The 24,850-nt window shown below is 29.0% G+C and overlaps 1 protein-coding gene and 1 pseudogene across 1 annotated transcript; both read left to right on the top strand.

The window, feature by feature from the left end:
- Nucleotides 1-12,291: 12,291 nt before the first annotated feature.
- LOC114190125 lies at nucleotides 12,292-15,933 on the top strand (annotated as a pseudogene).
- A 1,865-nt stretch (nucleotides 15,934-17,798) lies between these two features.
- On the top strand, nucleotides 17,799-23,357 carry LOC114191008 (phenylalanine ammonia-lyase 2). Its single transcript, XM_028080127.1, has 2 exons — nucleotides 17,799-18,446; nucleotides 21,485-23,357. The coding sequence occupies exons 1-2, from the start codon at nucleotides 18,049-18,051 to the stop codon at nucleotides 23,232-23,234; spliced, it is 2,148 nt and encodes a 715-aa protein (XP_027935928.1). The 5' UTR covers nucleotides 17,799-18,048; the 3' UTR covers nucleotides 23,235-23,357.
- Nucleotides 23,358-24,850: the final 1,493 nt, after the last annotated feature.

Below are 24,850 nucleotides of genomic sequence, written 5' to 3'. Positions count from 1 at the left end.
AGGGAAAAACTGTGCATTAAAATCACCTTATACCATGTAAAACATATAGGATGATCGCATCCTCTTTGAAAACACATATTTTTCTAGTTTTACCATCTTTATTGACAATAGCGTCACATATAGATATTGACAAGAAAGCTTGCGTGTGATTTATTTATTTATTTATTTATTTATTTTGTGTGTGTGTTTTTTTTTATCGCAATTGTGTCAAAATATTTTCTCATGTTTTATTTATCACGTTGTTCAACTTTTAAGTTATTTAGAAAGGAACATAACATAAAATAACCATATTAAGTCATTTTCAGAAACTAGTTTCTTTTGGTAGTTAAACTGCATATTAAAAAATAGTTTCGCTTTCAGAGTATTAAATTGCAAGTTCTCAAAAATGCTCTTCGGAAATCAGTTTATGAAAATATTTTTTTTTGTTATAAAAAATGGTGGTGCAAAGAGAAAGAGAGAAAAAAGAGACGAACTGCAAAGCTTTTTCTTTACTGCAACCCATAATTTGTAATTGTACCTTCAAAAATTTTCAAAATAATCATTTTTATCATTTGTAAAAGTGAGTTCCAGCATTATTTGTTGTAGAAAATTTTCAAAGCAATTTTTTTAGACTTTTTGGAACATAATTTCTGAAAATAATTTTTTTAGAACAAAATTTTCTCGTAAAAATTTTCAGAACAAAAATTATATATATATATATATATATATATATATATATATATATTTATTATATATATATATATATATATTAGCGTACACAGGTACTATCGCATCTATGTATACACATTTTTTAAATATGAATAGTAGTATTTAGAAGGTGATAATAGTGTAATGTTATTAAGTTAATATATAAAATAAATTTATATTTACTAAAAATAAAATGAAATGTTAAAAATAAAGTGAAATGAATAAAAAAATTAATTGTTGATGAATAAAAAAAGAAAGAAAGAAAAATAAATAAAAAAAAACGGTAAAAATAATTATTAATTTTTAAAATTTAATAAATAATTATATTGTAAAGGGTATAATTGATATTATGAGATACGGACAAAAAAGAGGGAATCCGTTATAGATATATCTTTCTGAACAATTTTCCAAAATAAACTTTTCAAAATATATGTATTATAAAGTGAGCTTTATAAAAAATGACTTTTTTTTTTCTTTTAAATGAATACTCTTTTTTCTTCTGACAGTGCTGGAGCAAGAGTAGCGTGGTACAGTGAAATGAAAATATTTTAGTCTTTTTCTATTAATATGGAAGTGCAGTTAGTAATAATAGAAGTGTAGGAAGACAAATCGAAATGCAAATACCATTCATACAATTCTTCTCAAGACTAAGCCCATAAAAACAGGGCCTTGACCTGGCCTCTGTATAGCCCAATATACTCGGATCATTTGCTTCCATTGCGTCTCTTTGAAGGAAAGAAAGGCCCCTAAAGTCAATTTGGCAATTCCACAAAATTTCAATAAAATTCAGTTTTTGCATGCATATTCTAAGAATTGTGAGACTTAAAAGGGAAATTAATCGGAAAAAGAAATGACAAAGCTTACGCAAATAGGGGAATATGAAAATGTCCTATTTTTCTTTTTGTTTATTTCGGAAGAAACGATAAAAATATTTTTCATTATAGTTTCTTATGTTATTCGATGTATTATTATTCACAATAATAATGTGTATTATTTTATCATCTTGATTATGTTTTTCCAAAACTTAATTATATAATCTTGTGTATCTATTGTGTACTTCAAAATTTAAGTCATCATTCCTCTATATATATATATATATATATATATATATATATATATATATATATATATATATATATATATATATATATATATAATATTTGTAAATTTGCTTTATCTGCAATACTAAACTAAAACTGTGCTTAAAAAGATACGGGTAGTAGACCAACAAAATGTTGGTTGTTAATAGGAAAAGTTGATTGCAAATACAATTATTTAAAGTGTTTAAAATAAAAATGATGGCTTATAATAAAATATGAAAAAGAATAATTTGACATTTTTTTCAAAAATGAAATAATAATATATCTAAAATGAAGACTGTATGGAAGAAATAAAATATTAATCTAAAAAGAAAATAATATATTATTACCATCAAAATAACAACATTGTAAAAAAATAAATAATTGACACTTGAGTCTCACTGTCATACTCAAATATATTAAAAAAATATTTCTTTTTTATAGACATAAATATATAAAAAATTTAATTTTAACTTTTATATAATATTATAATTTAAAAAAAAAACATCTTTACGTCTAAATATTATTTTCCATAAATACATATTTTTAATATTTTTTAAATATGTTAAGTGAACTTAATTATTATTTTTTATTAATACAAAAATAATCATTAAATTTATTATTAAATTTAGAGACCTAATAAAAAGAATTGTCTTGTAAATTTGGAGAAAAAGTTAGGGGATCCCAACCCCACTCTATACTAGATTATTTGTTGCCAACTAATAGGGTATTGTCTTTTCCTATGTCCATTAATTGAGATGGATGTTGCATAATTAAGGATGACAATATGGGTTTGGTTTGGCAAATTGACCCACAAGCTCATAAAAAAAATGCAGGATAAGTCTGAATTTGTCTGTCTACAGAAGTTCGATCCATATAACCTGTAATCCACGTAGGCTGGTCTTCCGTTTGCATAAAAAAAATATTGCACTTGTGTATATTGATTACTTTCTTTATAGACTTTTATGTGAACGTTTCAAATTCTTGTATAAGTTGAAAATACAACAATTATGTATTTATGCATGTACTAAAATTTGAAGAATACATTATATATGTCAAAGTAAAATTATGAATATGATGAAAATGTTGAATTATTAATTTATTATCAAACTTATCAAATTCTTTATTTAATTTTGTAAACTTGTTAAAATTTTATAATTTATTGAACATTGAAAACTTTATCATAATTTTTTTTAAAAAAAAAAAACCAATCGACATGCCATAACTTATAGAACTAACAAACCCGACCTACATTTATGAGCTAAATGTAGGATATGCTTAAACAAATCGGACTGACCCACATCATTACCCTTGTGAAAATAGTTACCTCAATAATTATATATGATTTGTTATGGTATATGTTCAAAGGGAATAATAAATTATGATAATTATTTAGTTGGAAAAAATAGTTATTTACAAATTAGAATTAAAAAAGAACTATCCGTGTTCTCATAAATTTAGATTATCCTTTAAAATTTGCTTAAAATATTTTTTTCTTTACTGTGAAAAGTAAATAATTACAAAATATAAATTTTATTTTCTTTATTTTTAACTATTTTTGTGGAAAGTAAACAATTACAAAATGTAAATTTTATTTTCTTTATCTTCAACTATTTTTTATTACTGTTCTCTTAAAACATTATATATTTTCTTATAACACATGATTAGTATAAATTATAAACAATACAATCACATCAAATAATCAAATAATGTAAGCTAGAAGTTTATTTTAAAGAAGAAGAAAAAACTTTCATTACACATCTCTCTCTCTATATATAATCAACAGAAAAAAAATTATAGTTTGAGCCTAAATTATTTTTGTTTGAGTGAAAACTTTTTATTTGGACAAAAATATAACGAAAAGAGAAACACATTTCTACTCCATTTTCACTTTGAACGAAAAATATTTAATTGAACTAAAATAGAGCTAATAACAAAAACTACAATTTTAATATATTTTCGCTTAACAAAAATATGTCATTTTAGCGAAAATATCATAAAATTAGATGGCATAACCAACTTGTTTTCGAACCTTTTCAGAAAATGAGTATAACAATTTGTACTTTTATATACCTTAAAATATCAACGTGACTTTAATTTGTTCGAATATAACTTGAACTCTTGCTAAACTCATAAATAAACACATATCTTCAAAACATTAAAGTTCAAATTCAAATCAATTTCAAACGTGACCAACAAATTTTATTAAATAAAACTAAACTTCTACACATAAAACTTTAATAAATAATGTGAACATTGTTTTACGGTGATGGTCTAACAGTGATATGACATATGCAAGTCCAATTCCTAAAAATTCGTAAAGAGAAATAGCAAAGGGAAATTGTAAAAAACAATTTTGGATTGGATAATAATACTTTACTCCCTATCAGAATCTTTAAGGTGACCTTTAATAAACGAAATAATAAACATATTCTTCAAAAATATAAAGTGAAGTAAAAAATAAAAACGAAAAAATATCTTCAAAAATATGACAATTTTTTTAATATAAAACACACACACATCTATAATAAATATTGAACTAATATCGATAAAGTTTGGTCCATTAATATTTTTAGATCCTGCTGAAGACATGCACCTCACAAGATGGTATTCCAATACCAAACAAACCAAATGCATTTGTTTTGTGATAAAATAATTTATGATCCTCATACACATCTGTTACCTGTCGGTAGTGAAATCCAATTCAAACAATGAATTTGGTTCCATCCCTTTTAAAAAAAAAAAATCTTCTTACATTTGAAATATTCTACATAATTGATTGAGTTACATATAACTAATTATTTAAATAATTTTTATAAATAAACAATTATGAGATATTCAAACAAGATTAGTGAACATATCTTTTCCTTCTTTTCTTTTGTCTTCTTTCTTTTCTAGTTTCAAATTTTACTAAAAAATTGGGATCGTTTTCTGTAAATTGTGTTTGTAATTTTTCTTAAGCAGACTTCTTTGTTTTGTTCATGGTTATTTTTTGAGGTATTTTATTTAGTTTACAGGGTGTTTCGGGTATAGGGACCTCATCTATCTAAAATACTAAATTTATCTTTATTCTCTTTTTGATGTCGTTTCTTCCGTTCGATCTCCTTCTTTATCTCTTGTTCGGTTGTCCGATTGGTGTACATATCGATAAGGCTCTGATGCTTAAGTCAGTTCAAAATTTGTTCGGGTAAAAACAATTAATGTTGTAATAAATGCGGAATGAAAGTTCCTACCAACTTACCTTAGACTTCTATTTATCCTTTTCAATATGGGCCTATAATTAGGATATTGTTAATCATGACCCAATTGCTTAATGACTTGTTTTACTTTAATCTTTAAGTTTTACCTTTTGGTCCATCTGGTTGACCGGTCGGCCATGTTGTTGTCCCCTTATAGTTGGACGAAAATGATAAATCATAACCTCTGTTGGTCGACACTTACATTAAGAAGGTCTTAATGTGATTTTCAATTACTTATAATCGATCGGTTATGTAGCGGACAACCTTTTAACCGCTTATCCTCGAGCCGTTCGGTTGTAAACTTCCTAAAATCACTTCAAAGAAATTGTCACATCAATAATCTACCTGCTTATCCTTGAGCCACCTGACCATGGCCAAAAATATTAATAGGTTATACAATACAGAGGCATAAAATCTTGAACAGGGAATAAAGAACAATGATTTATTTTCACGTGACGAAGACGATCCACTCCACTGTCTGCTATCAATCAAATACTACAAAGCAACTTTTGCTAAAATAAAAACGGGGTTGATGAGTGTTTTCTGACACTGGAAATCACTTATGAGTTCATAAGTTGTCCAAAACATAAGTTATGCACAATGATGAAAAATAAAGGCTTGAAGAAACAAATTGTCATAAAAGGAAATTTGTTTTGATGTTTAGAAGATTTGAGTGCTTAATGACAGAGCTTTGTGTTGTTGTGCTTTTCAAAGAAAATTATGGAAGTGGAATCACAACCTACAATTATTTTGAACATAGTGGATCATTCAATAAGGGTTAAAGGGTTGGGTGGCTTTTCTTTTGTGGATGATAAAACTTTTCCATGAATCAAACAAACAATCGATAATGATTTAGTGAAAATTATAAAAGTAAGATGGTTAGTTAAACACTTCTTCAAACTAATTCCAACTAGATTTAATCATTTATAGTCCTAAGTCAAAATAGTTTGAATTGAAGTCGCTTCACTACATTTTTTCAAAAGATGTGTCAGAACTAGTGATTTGAAAAAAAAAACTAATTTTTAAAATACATTTAAATTTTAAAATTAATTGATGTTTACAAATTGGTATGAATTTTTTTATCAATTTTCTTATAATGGTTAATTATACTTTAGTTTTTAAACTTTGAAATAAAATTGAATTTCTCTTTTATAATAATTTTTTTACAAATTTTATATCATATTTTATAAATAAATGTACGATGTTTTGCTGGTTTAATGACATTGATTAATTTATGACGTAACAAACTATATTTTCTACTTATTTTTTTAGTTTCAAGTTCTCTCAAAAATTTTATATTTTTTAATTAAATGTTTGAAGACTAATTTTTCTAATAAACGTGTTTGTTATTTTATCCTATTATATTAATTTGATTACTTGTTTGTCTCTATGTTATTAAAAATAGGAGGTTCGGAATTAGAGATATAAACAAAATCCGTATCTATAGGTATTTGCGAATAAAACCTATAATAGGTAGAAAATAGATACTGTAAATAGATATTCGCGGGTAACAAATACAAATATTTTTTATATCCGCATGTTAACGGGGTACGAGTATTATAGTATTCGTACTCGTCCATGGATACACGTACCTGCTATAAAAAAACATGATTAAATATTAACATATTGATTTTGAATTAATTATTTTTTATTAATTGGTTTTAAAAAATTTCTATTTCTTTATAAATTGTCATTTAACATTATTTAAATAGTTATTTGAATTTTGTTTGAAATTTATGAATGTTATGTATTGTATTTTATTTGAATTTACGATTAAAATAAGTTGTTAAATATTTTAATTTTTCTTTTGTAAATACTCACAAATATATGTAAATATTAAAAAAATGTATGAATACCCGTACGAATATGAGAATCGATACAATACATATTTATTTAGTGGGTAAAGTATGAGAAACTACTACCAAGATTACTAGGTGTAATTTATCTTATCCGATCATATTCCTATTTATAGTTAATACAAATAATTAGAGAATATTATATAATGAAGAGTGACTTTTATTATACTGATTAAAGGTTGTTGAACAAATAATAGTGAGGAACAATTCATTGTCATCCTAGCAATTAGGGTCAAGAGACTTTAAATAACTTTTCTAGTACCTCACGTAGGATTAATATAGAAATTTTAGATAAATGTTAGTATTTTATATTTAAAATCGATTGAACTTGAAATTAAACTTTGTTACATACTATATATTTTTTTAATGGCTGGTTCATAGTCTCTTAAATATTTTCGTAAACATAAAGAAAAAGAAGTCAAAGACATGGAAGAAGTTAGAGGAAACGTGAAGGTAAAAGTTAGGAAAAAACAAATAGATGAAACAACGCCATGCCATTTATGGATTGATAATGATGGATCTTGACTAAAAGTATTAAAAGGATCGAAGTAATATAATTTTAAAATTATTAGATTCGATCATTAATATAATGTTTCAAAAAATGGCTTCTCTAACTTAATAATTTTATCTTTAGTATAATGTTTCAAAGTATGTGAAGAAGTAGGATCTATCTTGTTTTCATTAATAGTTTCTTTTTTATCACTTTTAAAAAATGAATTTATTTTTTTATTCTTTATCGATATACATTCGTTGTAAATAATATTAAAAAATAAGTTATTATAATCCAATAAAAATTAAGACACGTAATTATAAAAAAAATGAATATACAAAAAACTCATGAAATAAAAAGTAATATTTTCATTATCGAGACAAGAGACAAGAAAGGAATAGGATAAATGAGAAATGAGAGCAAACAAATTGTGTCTTCAAAACAATAAGAAAATATGAAAGTGAGAGATGACTACAATTTGTAAAAAACTAAAAAGACAATGAAAAGGAAAATAAAAATCATCTTAATAAATATTTGGTTTAATTACTCTTTTTATTCATGTTTTTGTTTAAAAATGTTAAGTTAGTCCTTTAGTTATTTGTCTCAATTTGGTCCTGATTTTTGAAAAACGAATGCAATTTGATCTTTTATGATAAATTTCGTTAAATTTATTGAAATTGATCAATGACTTTTTCACTAAAATTGAAAATCTTAATATGGATGGTTTTCTTTGTTGGTGTAATTAACATAATCTTAGTGTCACTTTTTTTGACAAAAATAAGGACCAAAAGATAAATTAAATCTAAATATTTTTATTCTTTATTATATTTAATTATCTATCAACATAAGATGTGCTTTATAAAAAAAAAATACACAATTTAATTTTCATCAATTCCCAAAATATACTACCTACAATTTAAAAAATTTCAAATATATCTATAACAATATATAAAGAGGATTCCCTCTTTTGTGTTCACATTTCATAATACCAATTTTATCCTTTACAATACAATTATTTATTAAATTTTTTAAAATTAATGGTTATTTTTACTTATTTTCTATAAAATTGTATATATTTTTTTTATTCATCAACAATTAATTTCTCTATTCATTTCACTTTATTTTTAATAAATATAAATTTATTTTATATATTAACTTAATAACATCACATTATTATCACCTATTAACATACAATCATTCATAACTAAAAAAATATCTCTAAAAGTTGCGTGTATACACAAGCGCGATAACCCTTGTGTGGACGCTAATTTACAAAATATCTATATATATATATGTATATATATATACATATATATATATATATATATGTATATGTATATACATATATATATATATATATATATATATATGTACACGTGTATATATACATATATATATATATATATATATATATAAGGGATTCCTTATTTTGTTTTCACATTTTAAAATATTAATTTTATCTTTTAAAATATAATTATTTATAAAATTTTTGAAAATTGACAGTTACTTTTACAAATTTTTTTATAAAGTTATCTATCTCTACTCTCCTATTTCTCTCTATTTATCCACCGTTATTCTCTCATCTTTTCATTTTATATTTCACTTTATCATTAATAAATATAATTTAATATCATGTATATTTAAAAAATGTGTACACACATGTGCGAAAGCACATGTAATGTGTGTACACTAGTATATAATTAAGAAAATTTCAAAATTTTGAGGGGATTATGACCCTTCCCTACCTCTAAAACGATCAGCCACCGTAGACAATTCAAACCATAACAAAATTCAGAGATTTTGTAAGTTGTTTATTGTTTATACAGTACTAGTGGAAATATAAGTCCCTGCAAATTTGGTGTCCATATTTTTATGTTAATAAAAAAATAATTAATATGATAAAAATGTTGTTAACATTTATAATAAATTTATAAAAAATTGTGTACTTTTTATTAAGTTTTACAATAAAGTCCTTCTCACTTACCAAAGCCCTTAAACCTGTAATGTGTAAAAGTCCAAAAGGCGAGAAAATGGAGAAGAAGCCCTGAAATATGTTTCCTCTATCCTAGACAGGCATGTTTCACTCCCTAGTTTTGAAACACTTTGATTTATACTAAGAAATTAAAAGAAATAGAAGAAGAAAAGCTAAGTTTAAGACCACGTTCTTTTGAGGGGATGTACTGTTCAAGAGGATTGAAGAGGAAGGCATGGAGAGTGATCACCTTGTTCTTTTTGGGGTGATGCAAGGGAATGGCAGGGATGGATTAGAGGGATGGTTAAAAAATTTCATCCCTCTACTATGGAAGAAATTAGAAGGTGATGGATACAAAATTACCATTTTATCCTCGTCATATTTATTTTTTACCTCTCTTATCCTTGTAATTTTTTTACACGTGTTCACACAGTGTTGTCTTCTTTCTTATTTTTTCACATAAATTTATCTTTTAATTTTAGTTTTAATTTATTAATAAAAATAAATAAAATTTTATTATTATTAAACATCTAAAAATCTAAAAGTTAAAAATATATAAACAATATATAATTCTATAAAATTTGAAAAAAAGAAAAATTTATTAAAAAATGTTACCTATATTATTAACAAACATAATCAAATTAAAAAAAAATGTTCATATTAAACAAACAAAATAAATTATATTTCAAAGACTTAAAAACAAAAAATATATATAACATAAATAAATTATTTTTCATGTAAATATTAAATTGATAAATGTTAAATTTAATTTCATACCAAATAAATTTGATTATTCATTTTTTTATAAATATATTTATATTATTTCACACGATTAATAGAAATTAAATAAATTATTCTAAATGATTTATATAGCATTTTATATTACTTTTAACATTAGGGATATTTTGGTAATCTCATTTTTTTATCTATTAATTTTTTTAATATGTCACATCACTCAATTCAATCACAAACTTTCACAAATTTCACTATCTAATCTACTTTGAAATCACCTCCTAATCTCTTAAAAAGAACAACATCAACTTCACCCTTTAATCCTTCCCTTCTCTTCCTCTCCCTCTCCTCCTAATCCTTGTTTAAGAGGATTGGAGAGGAAGGCATGGAGAGTGATCACCTTGTTCTTTTTGGGATGATGCAAGGGAATGACAGGGATGGATTAGAGGGATGACTAAAAAATTCCATCCCTCTACTATGGAAGATATTAGAAGGTGATGGATACAAAATTACCATTTTATCCTCGTCATATTTATTTTTAACCTCTCTTATCCTCGTAATTTTTTGACACGTGTTCACACAGTGTTGTCTTTTTTCTTATTTCTTCACATAAATTTATCTTTTAATTTTAGTTTTAATTTATTAATAAAAATAAATAAATTTTTATTATTAACAAACATCTATAAATATAAAAGTTAAAAATATATAAACAATATATAATTCTATAAAATTTGAAAAAAAGAAAAAAATTTATTAAAAAATGTTACCTATATTATTAACAAACATAATCAAATTAAAAAAAATATGTTCATATCAAATAAAAAAAAATTATATTTCAAAGACTTAAAAACAAAAAATATATATAACATAAATAAATTATTTTTCATGTAAATATTAAATTGATAAATGTTAAATTTAATTTCATACCAAATAAATTTGATTATTCATTTTTTTATAAATATATTTATATTATTTCACACAATTAATAGAAATTAAATAAATTATTCTAAATGATTTATATAGCATTTTATATTACTTTTAACATTAGGGATATTTTGGTAATCTCATTTTTTTATCTATTAATTTTTTTTAATATGTCACATCACTCAATTCAATTACAAACTTTCACAAATTTTACTCTCTAATCTACTCTAAAATCACTTCCTAATCCCTTAAAAAGAACAACATCAACTTCATCTTCTAATCATTCCCATTTCTTCCTCTCCTTCTCCTTCTAATCCTTCCTCTCAAAACAACGTAGCCTAAAGGAGAAAAGTTTCACGACTGAATAAAGAAGCCTTCGAATAATTTGCAAGATTACTGTACTACAAAATATTCATTTCACTGAATCTCAAATGGCAGAAAATCGGTTACCCAACCCACTATTATTATTTTATTATTATGTGCAAAAGTTGTAAATGATTAACTTTAGAAAAAAAAAAACTATTTTGACAAACTTTACTTCTCATTAAACACATTTAACATCTTTTAATAAAAAACATCAAATAAAAAAAATCAAATATGCTTTTAATTCTTCATTTAATGTGAAAAAATAATCATATATAATTTTAGTTCTTTAATTTTAATGTGAAGTTCGAATTGTTTTTCATCAACTTGGATAGATTTTAATATTTGAACTTTAAGAATGAATAAATATATTTTTAACCTATTAAATCAATTTTTTTTATGTATTAAATATATTTTTAAAAATATGTTAAATATAAATAAGATAAATAATATAAGAAAATATATTTGACATAGCAAAAGAATTTACCATAATTAAATTAAAATAATCATATTTATTCATTTTTAATTTTTAAAAATTAAAATATATTAAAATTTTAAACATGAATAAATTCTAAGTTTACGGTCAAAAATCAATGAATAAAACCATTCTTTAACTTAAAAAAATGATAAAAATAGTTGTGGGAAGAGATCGAAAATTTTGAGTGGTGTCAAAGGTATCATATCCTTTTAACTTCAATCTTTTTGGAATCCAAACTTTTAAAATTTAAAGTATAATTTTCCAAATTTAAATTCTGGAAATCCACTCTAATCTATTACAAAACAAGTACGAATACGTGGTATACATTAATGAAAATTTATTTTTATAATGTTTGCCTTGTCACCCTGATCAATGATGAATAAATAAAATACTGCACTCACTCACTGCCTCCATTGATGGATCTCTATATATACCTGCCATTGTTTCTCTCTATACCCAGGAAAATCCCACATTGTGCAAATCACGAACAAAACAACCTTAATTCGATTTGTCCCACGTGCTATATACAGTTTCTGTATATCCGACCAGTGTTTTTTAGGATGGAATATTCAAAGGAAAAATGCAAGAATGGAAATGGTTACAGTAACAGTGACCCACTTAACTGGGGCATGGCTGCGGATGCTTTGAGAGGTAGCCACCTTGAGGAGGTGAAGCGCATGGTGGAGGAATACCGTAACCCCGTGGTGACGGTAGGTGGGAAGAGCCTCACCGTGTCTCAGGTGGCGGCGGTTGCTAACGGCGGCGTGAGGGTGGAGCTGGCGGAGGAAGCCCGACATGGTGTAAAAAGTAGCAGTGATTGGGTGACTCAAGAGTTTGGTGAACGGCGTTGATACGTATGGGATCACCACAGGCTTCGGTGGAACCTCCTACAGGAGAACCAACCATGGTGTTACTCTTCAAAACGAACTCATCAGGTCATTCTTTCTGTAATTCCTCGTAACTTTATTTTAATAAATCTTTCTTTATACAAAATTCATAAAGATAATGTTATAAGTAATAGAAAGGATATAATTTTCCCTTCAAATAAGATTGTAGAAGAAAGTATAAAGTTTACACCAACAATTATCTTAAAAGAACATGCTGTTTAAATAAAGAAAAAAGTAAAATAAGATGTAACGACAAAAATATACAAAATACTTGTTACTATGATTGTCATCATTTAAATACAAAAATGCAAAAGAAAAAGACAAAATGGTCTCTCCAAACTATTAGTAGAAGATAAAAATAATGATCGTCATTTGTTTATGTACACCATTTTATAATTTCATTTCAAACTTGGTCATTATATGAAAAATTAAAAGAGAAACAAACAATTAATGGGGTATATGTTTGTGTAAAGGTTCTACATAAAGGTGGTAGAAAATAAATAAAATATTATTAAATTATTAACATCATGTCCTTACACCCACATGTTAATGGATATGTTAATGGATGGAGTTTTCAACTTTTTTTAATTAAAAAAATATCTTGTGTCTAGTTATGGTCTTGTCATGTGACCATGACATGACAATGTTTGTTTTCAATTTAATTCACTATTCATAATTTTGATTCAAATTGGAGATAGCCAAATTACTTCATTAAAAAAAAAAAGAGGATTAAATTAAATCAAAATTATTAATAGAAACTAAATTAAAAACAAACATATCATGTGACAATGGCATGACATGTGATAGTGTCATCTGACATAATCATGTCATGACATGTAACAGTTTTTTTTTTTAAATTAAAAAAAAAATTATCCCATTAATACATTACATGTACAGACACAATCTTAACGTTAGTCAAACAAAAATGACAATGATATTAATTTTTAAAATATTAGAAATCTTTCCTAAAGTTCAAATAAAAGTAGAGGACCAAATTAGTTATTAAACTTTAAGATTAATCATATGTTTTGAAAGTTAAATCTAAAAATGATGGTAGCCTTAAATAGTGTTAGGTAACGTTAAACTTGATATTTATATCCAGACTCACATACAATCCAAGATAAATATCCTATTTTAATTACATCTCTTTGATAGTTATTTTAAAAATATCACCACACATTCTTTTTATCATTTTCCTCTAGGTACGGTGAAGTGAAAGAGTGATTTTGCACTAGTGATTACTTAGTGAACATACTTTTAAATATATGTATTTATTAGTTATCATGTGGATTCTTGTTACTCAGATAAATTTGGTTGGGGTATTGATAAGTATTTTATTGCAATAGATTTTTAAATGCTGGCATTTTTGGCAACGATAAGGAATCTTGTCACACTTTACCTCACTCAATTACAAGAGCATCCATGTTGGTTAGGATCAACACCTTACTTCAAGGATATTCAGGCATAAGATTTGAAATCATGGAGGCCATAGCCAAGTTTCTGAACCATAACATAACTCCCTGTCTCCCACTATGTGGCTCCATCACTGCATCGGGTGATATAATTCCTTTATCATATGTTGTTGGTCTCTTAATTGGCAGGCCAAACTCCAAGTCTATCGGACATAATGGAGAAGTTCTTAATGCTAGAGAGGCCTTTCAATTAGCAGGAATTGATGGAGGTTTCTTTGAGTTGCAACCTAAAGAGGGTTTGGCATTAGTAAATGGAACTGCAGTTGGATCTGGCTTAGCTTCCATAGTTCTTTTTGAAGCAAACTTACTTGTCATCCTCTCAGAAGTCTTGGTTGCAATTTTTGTTGAAGCTATGCATGGAAAACCAGAATTCACAGACCATTTGACTCATAAATTGAAGCACCACCCTGGTCAAATTGAAGCTGCAGCTATAATGGAACACATACTAGATGGAAGTTCATTTGTTAAGGAAGCACAAAAGTTACATGAGATTGATCCACTTCAAAAGCTAAAACAAGATAGGTATGCTCTTAGAACATCACCTCAATGGCTTGGGCCACAAATTGAAGTAATCAGACATGCAACAAAGATGATTGAAAGAGAGATCAATTCTGTTAATGATAACCCCTTGATTGATGTTTCAAGGAACAAGGCACTTCATTGTGGGAATTTTCAAGGTACCCCAATTGGTGTTTCAATGGATAACACTCGTTTGGCCATATCATCAATTGGAAAACTGATGTTTGCCCAATTCACTGAACTTGTGAATGACTTATACAATAATGGTTTACCTTCAAGTTTAGCTGCTAGTCACAACCCAAGCTTGGATTATGGCTTCAAAGGAGCAGAAGTTGCAATGGCATCATATTGTTCAGAACTTCAATACCTGGCAAATCCTGTCACAACTCATGCGCAGAGTGCGGAGCAACATAACCAAGGGGTGAACTCGTTGGGCTTAATTTCTTCAAGAAAGACAGTTGAAGCATTAGACATCTTAAAGCTCATGTCTTCCACTTTTTTAGTTGCATTGTGTCAAGCAATTGATCTGCGACATTTAGAGGAAAACTTGAAGAACACTGTGAAGAATGTTGTGAGTCAAGTGACAAAGAAAGTTCTCACAGTTGACATTAATCAAGGGTTACACCATTCTAGATTGAATGAGGACATGCTTAAAATTATTGATGGTGAACATGTGTTTACTTACATTGATGACCCTTGTAGGACAACCTACCCACTGATGCAAAAGTTGAGGTTAGTCCTAATTGATCATGCATTACAAAATGGTGACAAAGTGGGAAGTTCAAGTTCATCAATTTTGCAAAAGATTAGTGCTTTTGAGGAAGAGCTCAAAGTTCTTTTGCCCAAGGAGGTGGAAAGTACTAGGATTGAAATTGAGAATGGAAATCCTAATATTCCTAATCGAATTAAGAAATGTAGATCTTACTCATTATATAAGTTTGTGAGAGACACTTTGGGCACAATTTTACTAACCGGTGAAAAAGTGAGGTCACCGGGAGAGGAATGTAACAAGGTATTTGTTGCATTGTGTGAAGGAAAATTTATTGATCCTATGTTGAATTGTCTAAAGGAGTGGAATGGAACACCTTTACCAATATGATAAAATGGTGTTACCAACTCATTCCTACACTTAAGAAATAAAGTTATTTTTAAACTTTCCTATAACATATACTTATATGACGACATGACTTTATTGCTCAATTCAATATATGTTTTTCTATTTTTCATATAACCAACATTTCCCATATTGGTTAATAAGAGGTCATGCATGTATTAGAAACAAAATTCTTATCCATAAAATTAATAGAAATACACAAACAAGATTTTCTTCTTTAATACAAATATACAAACAAAGTTTAAAAGTAAAAGCAAAACATAAAGATCGCTTCCTTGTTTAGTGAATTATGAAACCATCACCAAAGAAAACCATTAAACTTTTCTTTCATTAATAAAATATTAAACAACCTGGTGGATCGAACTAATTCACTTACTATTAAGATAAATACATTGTTCCATTATGTTTTCAGTTTATTACAATTAAGAATATATAAATTATTTATGAGATTAGACCACTTAAACTGTAAAAGAAGCTAATGAATTAACTACACAATAATGAATACTACTTTTTGTGATATGTACTAAAATAGGATGCGTTTATATAATATTATTTAACATTCAAAACATGTTAAGCTTAAAATTAAGTAATGGTATCTTCCACGTCATTATATTTCTTTGGTTGTTTGGTACGACAAAGTTTATGGATCCAAAATTTCTATTATCCTTTCCAAGTTGGAAAAACTTTTACAGTGTATATTCCCATTAACAACAGAAAAAGTCAACGCAGTTGATATGGTTAGAGTTAGAGAGAAAATAATCAATGGTTGAAACAACCATCTCATTAATCCCTCTGCTTGTCAAACCAATATGGATTACTAACGTGTAATCCTCAAACCACAAGAAATCTCAAATTTAACTTTTTCTATCAAAATATATATTCCAATGTCAATTAGAACACTTCACCGGCAATGGACTATATTATTTTTTTCTTTCTCTTAATTAAACCCAATTATCGTAAGATTAGCAATTATGATTGTAAAATTATTGAAGGCGAACCATTAATTCGTGCACCTATTTTTCCACATAAAGTTGGCACATCTGTTTTCATGGTGCACCACATGCATGGTTGTGGCATTCCAATTTATTTTTACTATATTTTAATTACTTTTACTCTTTTATTTTCTCACATAACTACAACTTTTTGTCTTTTTACTTTCTTTTCACCAATTTGATCGATCACATTTTTTTTAATTAGGTTGAATTAGTCGAATGATACTCACTTTTGTTCAGATGTGTCAGTTTGGTATCCACTTTTAAAAATGTGTCAATCTAATCCCAACTTTTGAAAAAAATATCTTAATCAGGTCTCTTTCAGACAAAAATTACTAAAGTCGTTAACTTAATTAATGACTTTTATCACTAAATTTTAATATAAATATCAATACTTAATTTTGTAAGTCATTTTAAATATCAATATCATTAACGATGTTAATAATCTTTTGTTGAAAAGGACCTAATTGAGACATCTTTTCAAAAGTTGAGACTCAATTGACACATTTTTTAAAGTGATCACCAAATTGAGACATATAAATAAAAGTGAGTACCATTCGACTAATTAAACCTTTTATTTATATAATTATAACCAACCCTTTTGCTTAACATCTAATATTTAATAACGTAATTGTTCTTTTCAATAAGTCTGAACACTTTAAATCATAACATTCATAGTGTTGTATTTTTTTTTTTTATATCATCTATTTGAAATTCTAAATTTATAAATTTAAAATTCATATTAATCACACTCACCTCAACATTGACCCATCACCACCAAATAAAACTTGGATTGGACCCACCATTCCAACACCTACATTACCAAAGCTACTCTCCCTCACACACACACACTTCACCCTTCCACGTGCCACCATCCAAACCCTCCATTCCCCTCCCTCATCCAACGGCCACTCCCCCTTCTCAACTAACCCATCGGCTTACCCACCCACACTCAATGTCACCAACCCATCTATATATACACCCCTTTTCCCCCACTTTCTTCAGCAAACTTTTCTTCCCCATTCCCCAAAACAAAAACTTTCCATTTCCCATTCTCGTGCAATCCCACATTTGTGCATTTTCTTCCTTCCCAATTCCCCATAACTTCCCATCTACCTACCTATCCACCTAGCACATCTTCATCCTATAACCCCACACTTTTATTATTCACACACAACATCTTCACAAAAAAAAAAAAACAACCTTAATTTGATTCTTTCCACATATAACTCCTATCTTTCAGGATGGAATATTCCAATGGAAGCCACAGCAATGGCAATGGTTCGTTCAACCTTTGCAATGGCGCCAGCGACCCACTTAACTGGGGCATGGCTGCAGAAGCTTTGAAAGGTAGCCACCTGGACGAGGTGAAGCGCATGGTGGAGGACTACCGTAACCCCTTGGTCACGTTAGGTGGGAAGACCCTCACCGTGTCTCAGGTGGCGGCGGTTGCCACCTGCCATGACCGCCGCGTCACGGTGGAGCTCGCGGGGGAGAGCCGGCGGGGAGTGAAGGCGAGCAGTGATTGGGTGATTGATAGCATGAGCAGAGGCACCGATAGCTACGGAGTCACCACGGGCTTCGGTGCAACCTCACACCGGAGAACCAAGCAAGGTGGTGCCCTCCAAAACGAACTCATCAGGTCATTCATTCGTCACTATCTCTTGATTTTTATTTTACACTATCTCTGAATTTAAATTTATGATAAAATTATTAATTTTAAATTATATGAACAATCATTTTTTGTAGATTAATTAATTGTACCTAGTATGTTGTGGTGGGTTTGGTGTTTTTTTATACTTATAACTGAATAACTTAATGTTTTGGGTACATGGGGAGTAGGTGGGTTATCAGTGATGTGCAAGAAGCAATTAGGTGGAGATCGTCATCTATAATTTTTTTTTTAGATTTGACACTGGTGCGTCATTTTTCTACTTGCGTCTAGTTTCATTTATTATTTGTTAATTAAAAAAATTCTCATCATGGTCGGTCCCAAAATAACGTGAATTACAATTCAGATAAAATCAAATATAGTAGAGTAAATGAAAAAAGAGATAAAAATAAATAATTATAGTTCATGATTAAAGAATCCATAACATAACGCTTCTATAATAACCTCTAGTTTCGGTGCATTAGTTATTTATTAGGGTTGGAAGGTTAGGGAGAGAGGATGAAAAAAAAAACAAAAAAACTCCTATGATGTTTTTTTGTTGTTGTTGAGAAAACTCCTGTTATTATGTTATGAAATGAAATACTTAAAAAAGAGTAACATAAAAAAGTTGTGGAAATGAAAGATCATATGAGGTTACAAAAAGTCAATAAATAAATAACCGGCTTGGGATATTTTAAGAATTTTTTTACGAATATCTTAAATTTGTTGAGTAAATTTAGAAACAAGGTTATTTGTCGGTTCATAATTGAAGCTAGTTTTTGTAGCTGAGACAAATGAGGTGTTTATTTTAAGCGGCCAACTATTAGAAAATTTTGAGATACTTAATATTAAACTCAATTATACATAATTTTATTATTTTTAAATAGTTATAAAGTTATTTTATATTATCAGTAAATGCCTTTATTTTAACAGACTTTTTTAAATAACAAAAGATTTAAAAGACTTCTGACAAATATTTTAAAATGGAAAAAACTGCATCAACATATCACATTCCATTCTAAATTTACTTTTGAGTCAGTGACGGAGAGTGTTATCCTAAAATTTTGTCCTTGAGGGTGGGACACCTTTTCTAGATAATTAAATGTTTAAAAATTTAAATTGGATAAAGTTTTACTATTTTATTCTATAAATAATTAAATTAAAAATAACCTTATTCTATTTTAAGTATAAAAAATATATATTTCCCTAGTATTAACTTTGCTGTTGTTGTGGGTACCTTGATGTTTATAGACCAGACAATATCTCGCAGAATTCATTCCTCTGTGAAACCAATATATCTCAAACGTGAAACATGTCTAATTTTAATTAATATGGTAGGTTTGTGAGTTTAATTTTTTTTAATTAAAATGTTTTAATTTAAAATTGAAAAATAGCCTATACTTTTATTTTTCGAATAAATAGATGTGGAAGTAAATTTTTATAAATTTTAAAAATAAAATTTTTATATTTTACATTACTCAAAAACACTAAATTGAAATAAACGTATAAAAAAATGCATGTTTTCTACGAAGCATTGATCACCCTTTCCCGAATTACATTTCTCTGTTTCTTATTCTAGGCCGGCGACCCTAGCACAAGGTGAGTGGTCTCCATTCCACGATGTGTTTGGTTTTATAGATACAAAAGTTAGGGATTGATACAAAGGTATAAAAATGTCCCTTTAAATAAAAATGATAAGTATAATTAAGAAAACCATGCTTACATTAATATTTATCTGAAATATGAACAAATAAGTCATTATCTACGTGTTGAATATGTTTACTATTATTATCGTTGTTATATAAATGCAAGAAAAAGTCATAATGGTCTAATATTAAAAATATTAAATAGATTTAATTAATTAGATGATACTCACTTTTCTTTATATATATTAATTTAGTATTTATCATTAGAAAGATGCTAATTGAGTCTCAACTTTTGAAAAGACATCATAATTAAATATTTGTATAACAAAATTATTAATGCGATTAACGATATTAATATTTAAAATGATTTATAAAATTAAGTATTAATATTTATATTAAAATTTAGTGATAAAAATCATAAATAATAAATAAAGTTGAACTGTATTAATAATTTTATTTTAAAAAAAATTTAATTGAAATACTTTTTAAAGTTAAGATTTAATTAATATTCTTTAAAAATAAAATAAATATCAGATTAACACATATAAATAAAAATGAGTTGAATAAAAATGAGTTATATAATTGATTAAACCTATAAAATAAGACCAGTTTGGGAGGAAACCGGTGTATTAAGTCCGGAAAATAAACAAAAAATCCTAGTCACAGAAAACGAAGAGATGACTTGTCATTTCTTAATTTTTCTTCTGTCGTTTGTCTTTGAGCTGATATAATCCAACTAAAAGTCAAATCATGGTCACGAAATTTGTACATGAAGACAATACTGTACGAATAAGTATTAAAGAAATGAACGAGAATTAGAAGTAAGAAAATATCAGACCGCATGTGAAGTTGTCTGAAAAGTTTGTGATCTTAATAAATAAATATAAATAAAACTATAAACCTTTTTAGATAAAAAATGTTATCGTGAATGTCATAACATTAATTAGTAACCGATTTTACGGTTCTTCGTTAGGCCCATCTACGTGGAAAACACCATAACCATTCATCCCACAACCTTATTCTACATTTAATGTTCTATTTGCCTTTTCCTTTCATTACTGTTTTATAGTCATGAAAAAAGGAAAACAAGGATAACACTCTAATGCATGTTTCAACCAGTTGTTATATTAAATGGCTATGTCGGAGTTATCTATGAATTCTTAGAGATTGAGTGGCTTTAAATGATTGAGATTGTTATTTTAATGAACTTGGACTTTTATGAACGCAATTATTTGACTTAGTATGAAACATTTGGAAAAAGACCACCTTGTTCTGTTTGCCGTTCACCGAACGTGTATTTATGCAGTTCTTGTCATTTTGTTGTGATTTTAGTTTATAATTCACACTCACATGATATAATTAATGTTGGTTTTGTTTTAACAGATTTTTGAATGCCGGCATTTTCGGTAATGGTACAGAGGCTTCTCATACATTACCTTATTCATCTACAAGGGCAGCTATGTTGGTTAGGGTTAACACTTTGCTTCAAGGATATTCAGGCATTAGATTCGAAATTATGGAGGCTATTACCAAGTTTTTAAATCACAACATAACTCCATGTCTTCCACTACGAGGTACAATCACTGCATCAGGTGACTTGGTTCCTTTGTCCTATGTTGCTGGTCTTTTAATCGGAAGACCAAACTCCAAGTCAATTGGACCCAATGGAGAAGTACTCAATGCTAAAGATGCCTTTAAATTAGCTGAAATTGATGGAGGTTTCTTTGAGTTGCAACCTAAAGAGGGTTTGGCACTGGTTAATGGCACTGCAGTGGGATCTGGTTTGGCTTCCATTGTTCTTTTTGAGGCAAACTTACTTGTTGTTCTTACTGAAGTTTTGTCTGCAATCTTTGCTGAAGTTATGCAAGGAAAACCAGAATTCACAGACCATTTGACTCATAAATTGAAGCACCACCCTGGTCAAATTGAAGCTGCAGCTATAATGGAACACATACTAGATGGAAGCTCATACATTAAGGAAGCACAAAAGTTACATGAGATTGATCCACTTCAAAAGCCAAAGCAAGATAGGTATGCTCTTAGAACATCACCTCAATGGCTTGGACCACAGATTGAAGTAATCAGACATGCAACCAAGATGATTGAAAGAGAGATAAACTCTGTTAATGATAACCCCTTGATCGATGTTTCAAGGAACAAGGCACTTCATGGGGGTAATTTCCAAGGTACTCCAATTGGTGTTTCAATGGATAACACCCGTTTGGCCATTGCATCAATTGGGAAGCTTATGTTTGCCCAATTCTCTGAACTTGTGAATGACTTCTACAATAATGGTTTACCTTCAAATCTAACAGCTGGTCGCAATCCAAGCTTAGATTATGGATTCAAAGGTGCTGAAATAGCAATGGCATCATACTGTTCAGAACTTCAGTATCTGGCGAACCCTGTCACTAATCACGTGCAGAGTGCTGAGCAACATAACCAAGATGTGAATTCCTTAGGCTTGGTTTCCTCAAGAAAGACTGCTGAAGCAGTAGAAATATTAAAGCTCATGTCTTCCACTTTTTTAGTTGCATTATGTCAAGCAATTGATCTACGACATTTAGAGGAAAACATGAAGAACGCTGTTAAGAACGCTGTGAGTCAAGTGGCCAAAAGAGTTCTCACAACTGGCATCAATGGTGAGTTACACCCTTCTAGATTCTGTGAGAAGGACTTGCTTAAAATTGTTGATCATGAATACGTCTTCGCTTACATTGATGACCCCTGTAGTGTAACTTACCCTTTGATGCAAAAGCTGAGATCAGTTCTGGTTGATCATGCATTGCAAAATGGTGAGAAAGAGGCAAGTTCAAGTACCTCAATCTTCCATAAGATAAGAGCCTTTGAGGAAGAACTCATAACCCTTTTGCCCAAGGAGGTAGAAAATGCTAGGGTTGAAGTTGAGAATGGAAATTCAAGTATTCCTAATAGAATTAAAGAATGCAGGTCTTACCCATTATATAAGTTTGTGAGAGAAAGCTTGGGTACAAGTTTGCTAACAGGGGAGAAGGTGAAGTCACCTGGTGAGGAATGTGACAAGGTTTTTACTGCATTATGTGAAGGAAAGTTTATTGATCCTATGATGGATTGCCTAAAGAAGTGGAATGGTTCTCCTCTACCAATATGCTAAGATTCTTCTACCCACTTATAAATACAAACTTTCATTTTTCTTTCACTGTAATGTATGTTATTGTAATCATAGTAAATATAATATATTTCAAACTGTGATCACAAAAATTGTATTTTAATTTAATACACCTTTTTTTCTCTATAAACAACTTCAGCATTTTTTAGTATTTTTGTTAACGTTTAATCTATTTTAAATTTTAAAATATTTCAATTAAACTAAAGATTCAAGAAACACCAAATTACTGAAATGATTGGTTTGCGGGATTGAATTAAGGGTGAAACAAAAAATGTTTTCGCTCTATCTGATCATGTTTCTTTGATCCGTTTGTAAGGCCCCTTTTTAATTCTGTCCTAAAGTTAGTGGGTTGCCCTTGTAAGTGGGCCTAAGGGTTGGCCCAGCATATAAGATCCTACTATGTTGCCCTAATCCCACACTCACTTTCACTCTTTCAGAATCATAGCCGTCACTTCCCTTAGTGCGCCAAAAGTACGTTCTGCTAGGGTTAGGCACTTGCCGTCGTCGAGCTAGTTCGAAGTTGCCTCCTACTCCATGTAAGTACTATGCTAGCCATTTTCGTCTTCATTGTTCCTTTTTTTTCGTTCCTTTCACAGCTAGGGTTCCAAATAACCCATATCGTGCCTCTGTTTCGCGATCTTTTCAGTTCTGTCATTCGCTCCGTGAGCTGTTGTGCTCGTACGTTCGGTGTTGGGGGCGTGTTGGGTCGTTTGCTAGCTTAATCCAGGTACGGGAAGTTAGAACTCTTGTTTTCCAGTAGGTTTTGGTCTGTAATGGTGTTGATTTCTGCTTGTATGATTTAATCATTCGATTTGGTGTATGAGAATGCTTCGTATGCTGGTTTGGTTTGATTTTCATGGCTGTTGCAGTGAAGAACAGTGGCGAGACCTGTTAATCTCGCCCAAGCGAGTCCATCTCGCCTAGGCGAGATGAAACAGGGAGCTCGCCTAAGTTTTTGCACGAAAGGTCGCCCAGGCGACTCGCTTGACTTTTGAGCGAGCAGGCAACTCGCCCAGGCAAGGGGGATCTCGCTTAAGCGAGATCCCGCGTTGCTCCTGCTCTTGCCTTTGGTGCTCTCGCCTAGGCGAGGGGGAGGCTCGCCTGAGCGAGCATGTCTCGCCTGAGCGAGACCTCTCAGCCTGAGCGAGATGCTGAGCGAGACAGTGCTGTGATTTGGATGTTTGATGTTTCCCGAGTGATCCATGTTGGTTGAGTATGATTGTGTGATGATGAACATGTATATAATGGAGCATGAAGTATATTTTTGGCATGATTCATGAATTGTGGATGAATGGGTTGGTATGAGACTTAGCATGTGAAATGAATGGGTGGTTTGAAATTAAAGGAACATGGTATCGACATGAGAGGAGACCCTAGACTCATGGGACGGTAATGATCAGAGGTATGGATTCAAAAGGTTATGCGTATGAGGAATAAATCTCATGGATGAGTATGGGATTGTAAACATGCTTTTGATGTTCTCATAATGTTGTTTTTTGAATGTTGGTCCGTGTCAGCGTGTAATTCCTTGGGGTCTCTAGGTGAGACCTCTGGGGTCGCGCTTCAGTGGTCGGGACGTAATTCCATGACCCCTGTTAGTG

The sequence above is a fragment of the Vigna unguiculata genome, chromosome 7 (genome assembly GCF_004118075.2).
Source record: "Vigna unguiculata cultivar IT97K-499-35 chromosome 7, ASM411807v1, whole genome shotgun sequence".
In the NCBI taxonomy this organism is placed as follows: Eukaryota; Viridiplantae; Streptophyta; class Magnoliopsida; order Fabales; family Fabaceae; genus Vigna; species Vigna unguiculata.
Note: the sequence above shows the minus strand (reverse complement) of the source record. Positions and strands in the feature narration are given on the sequence as shown.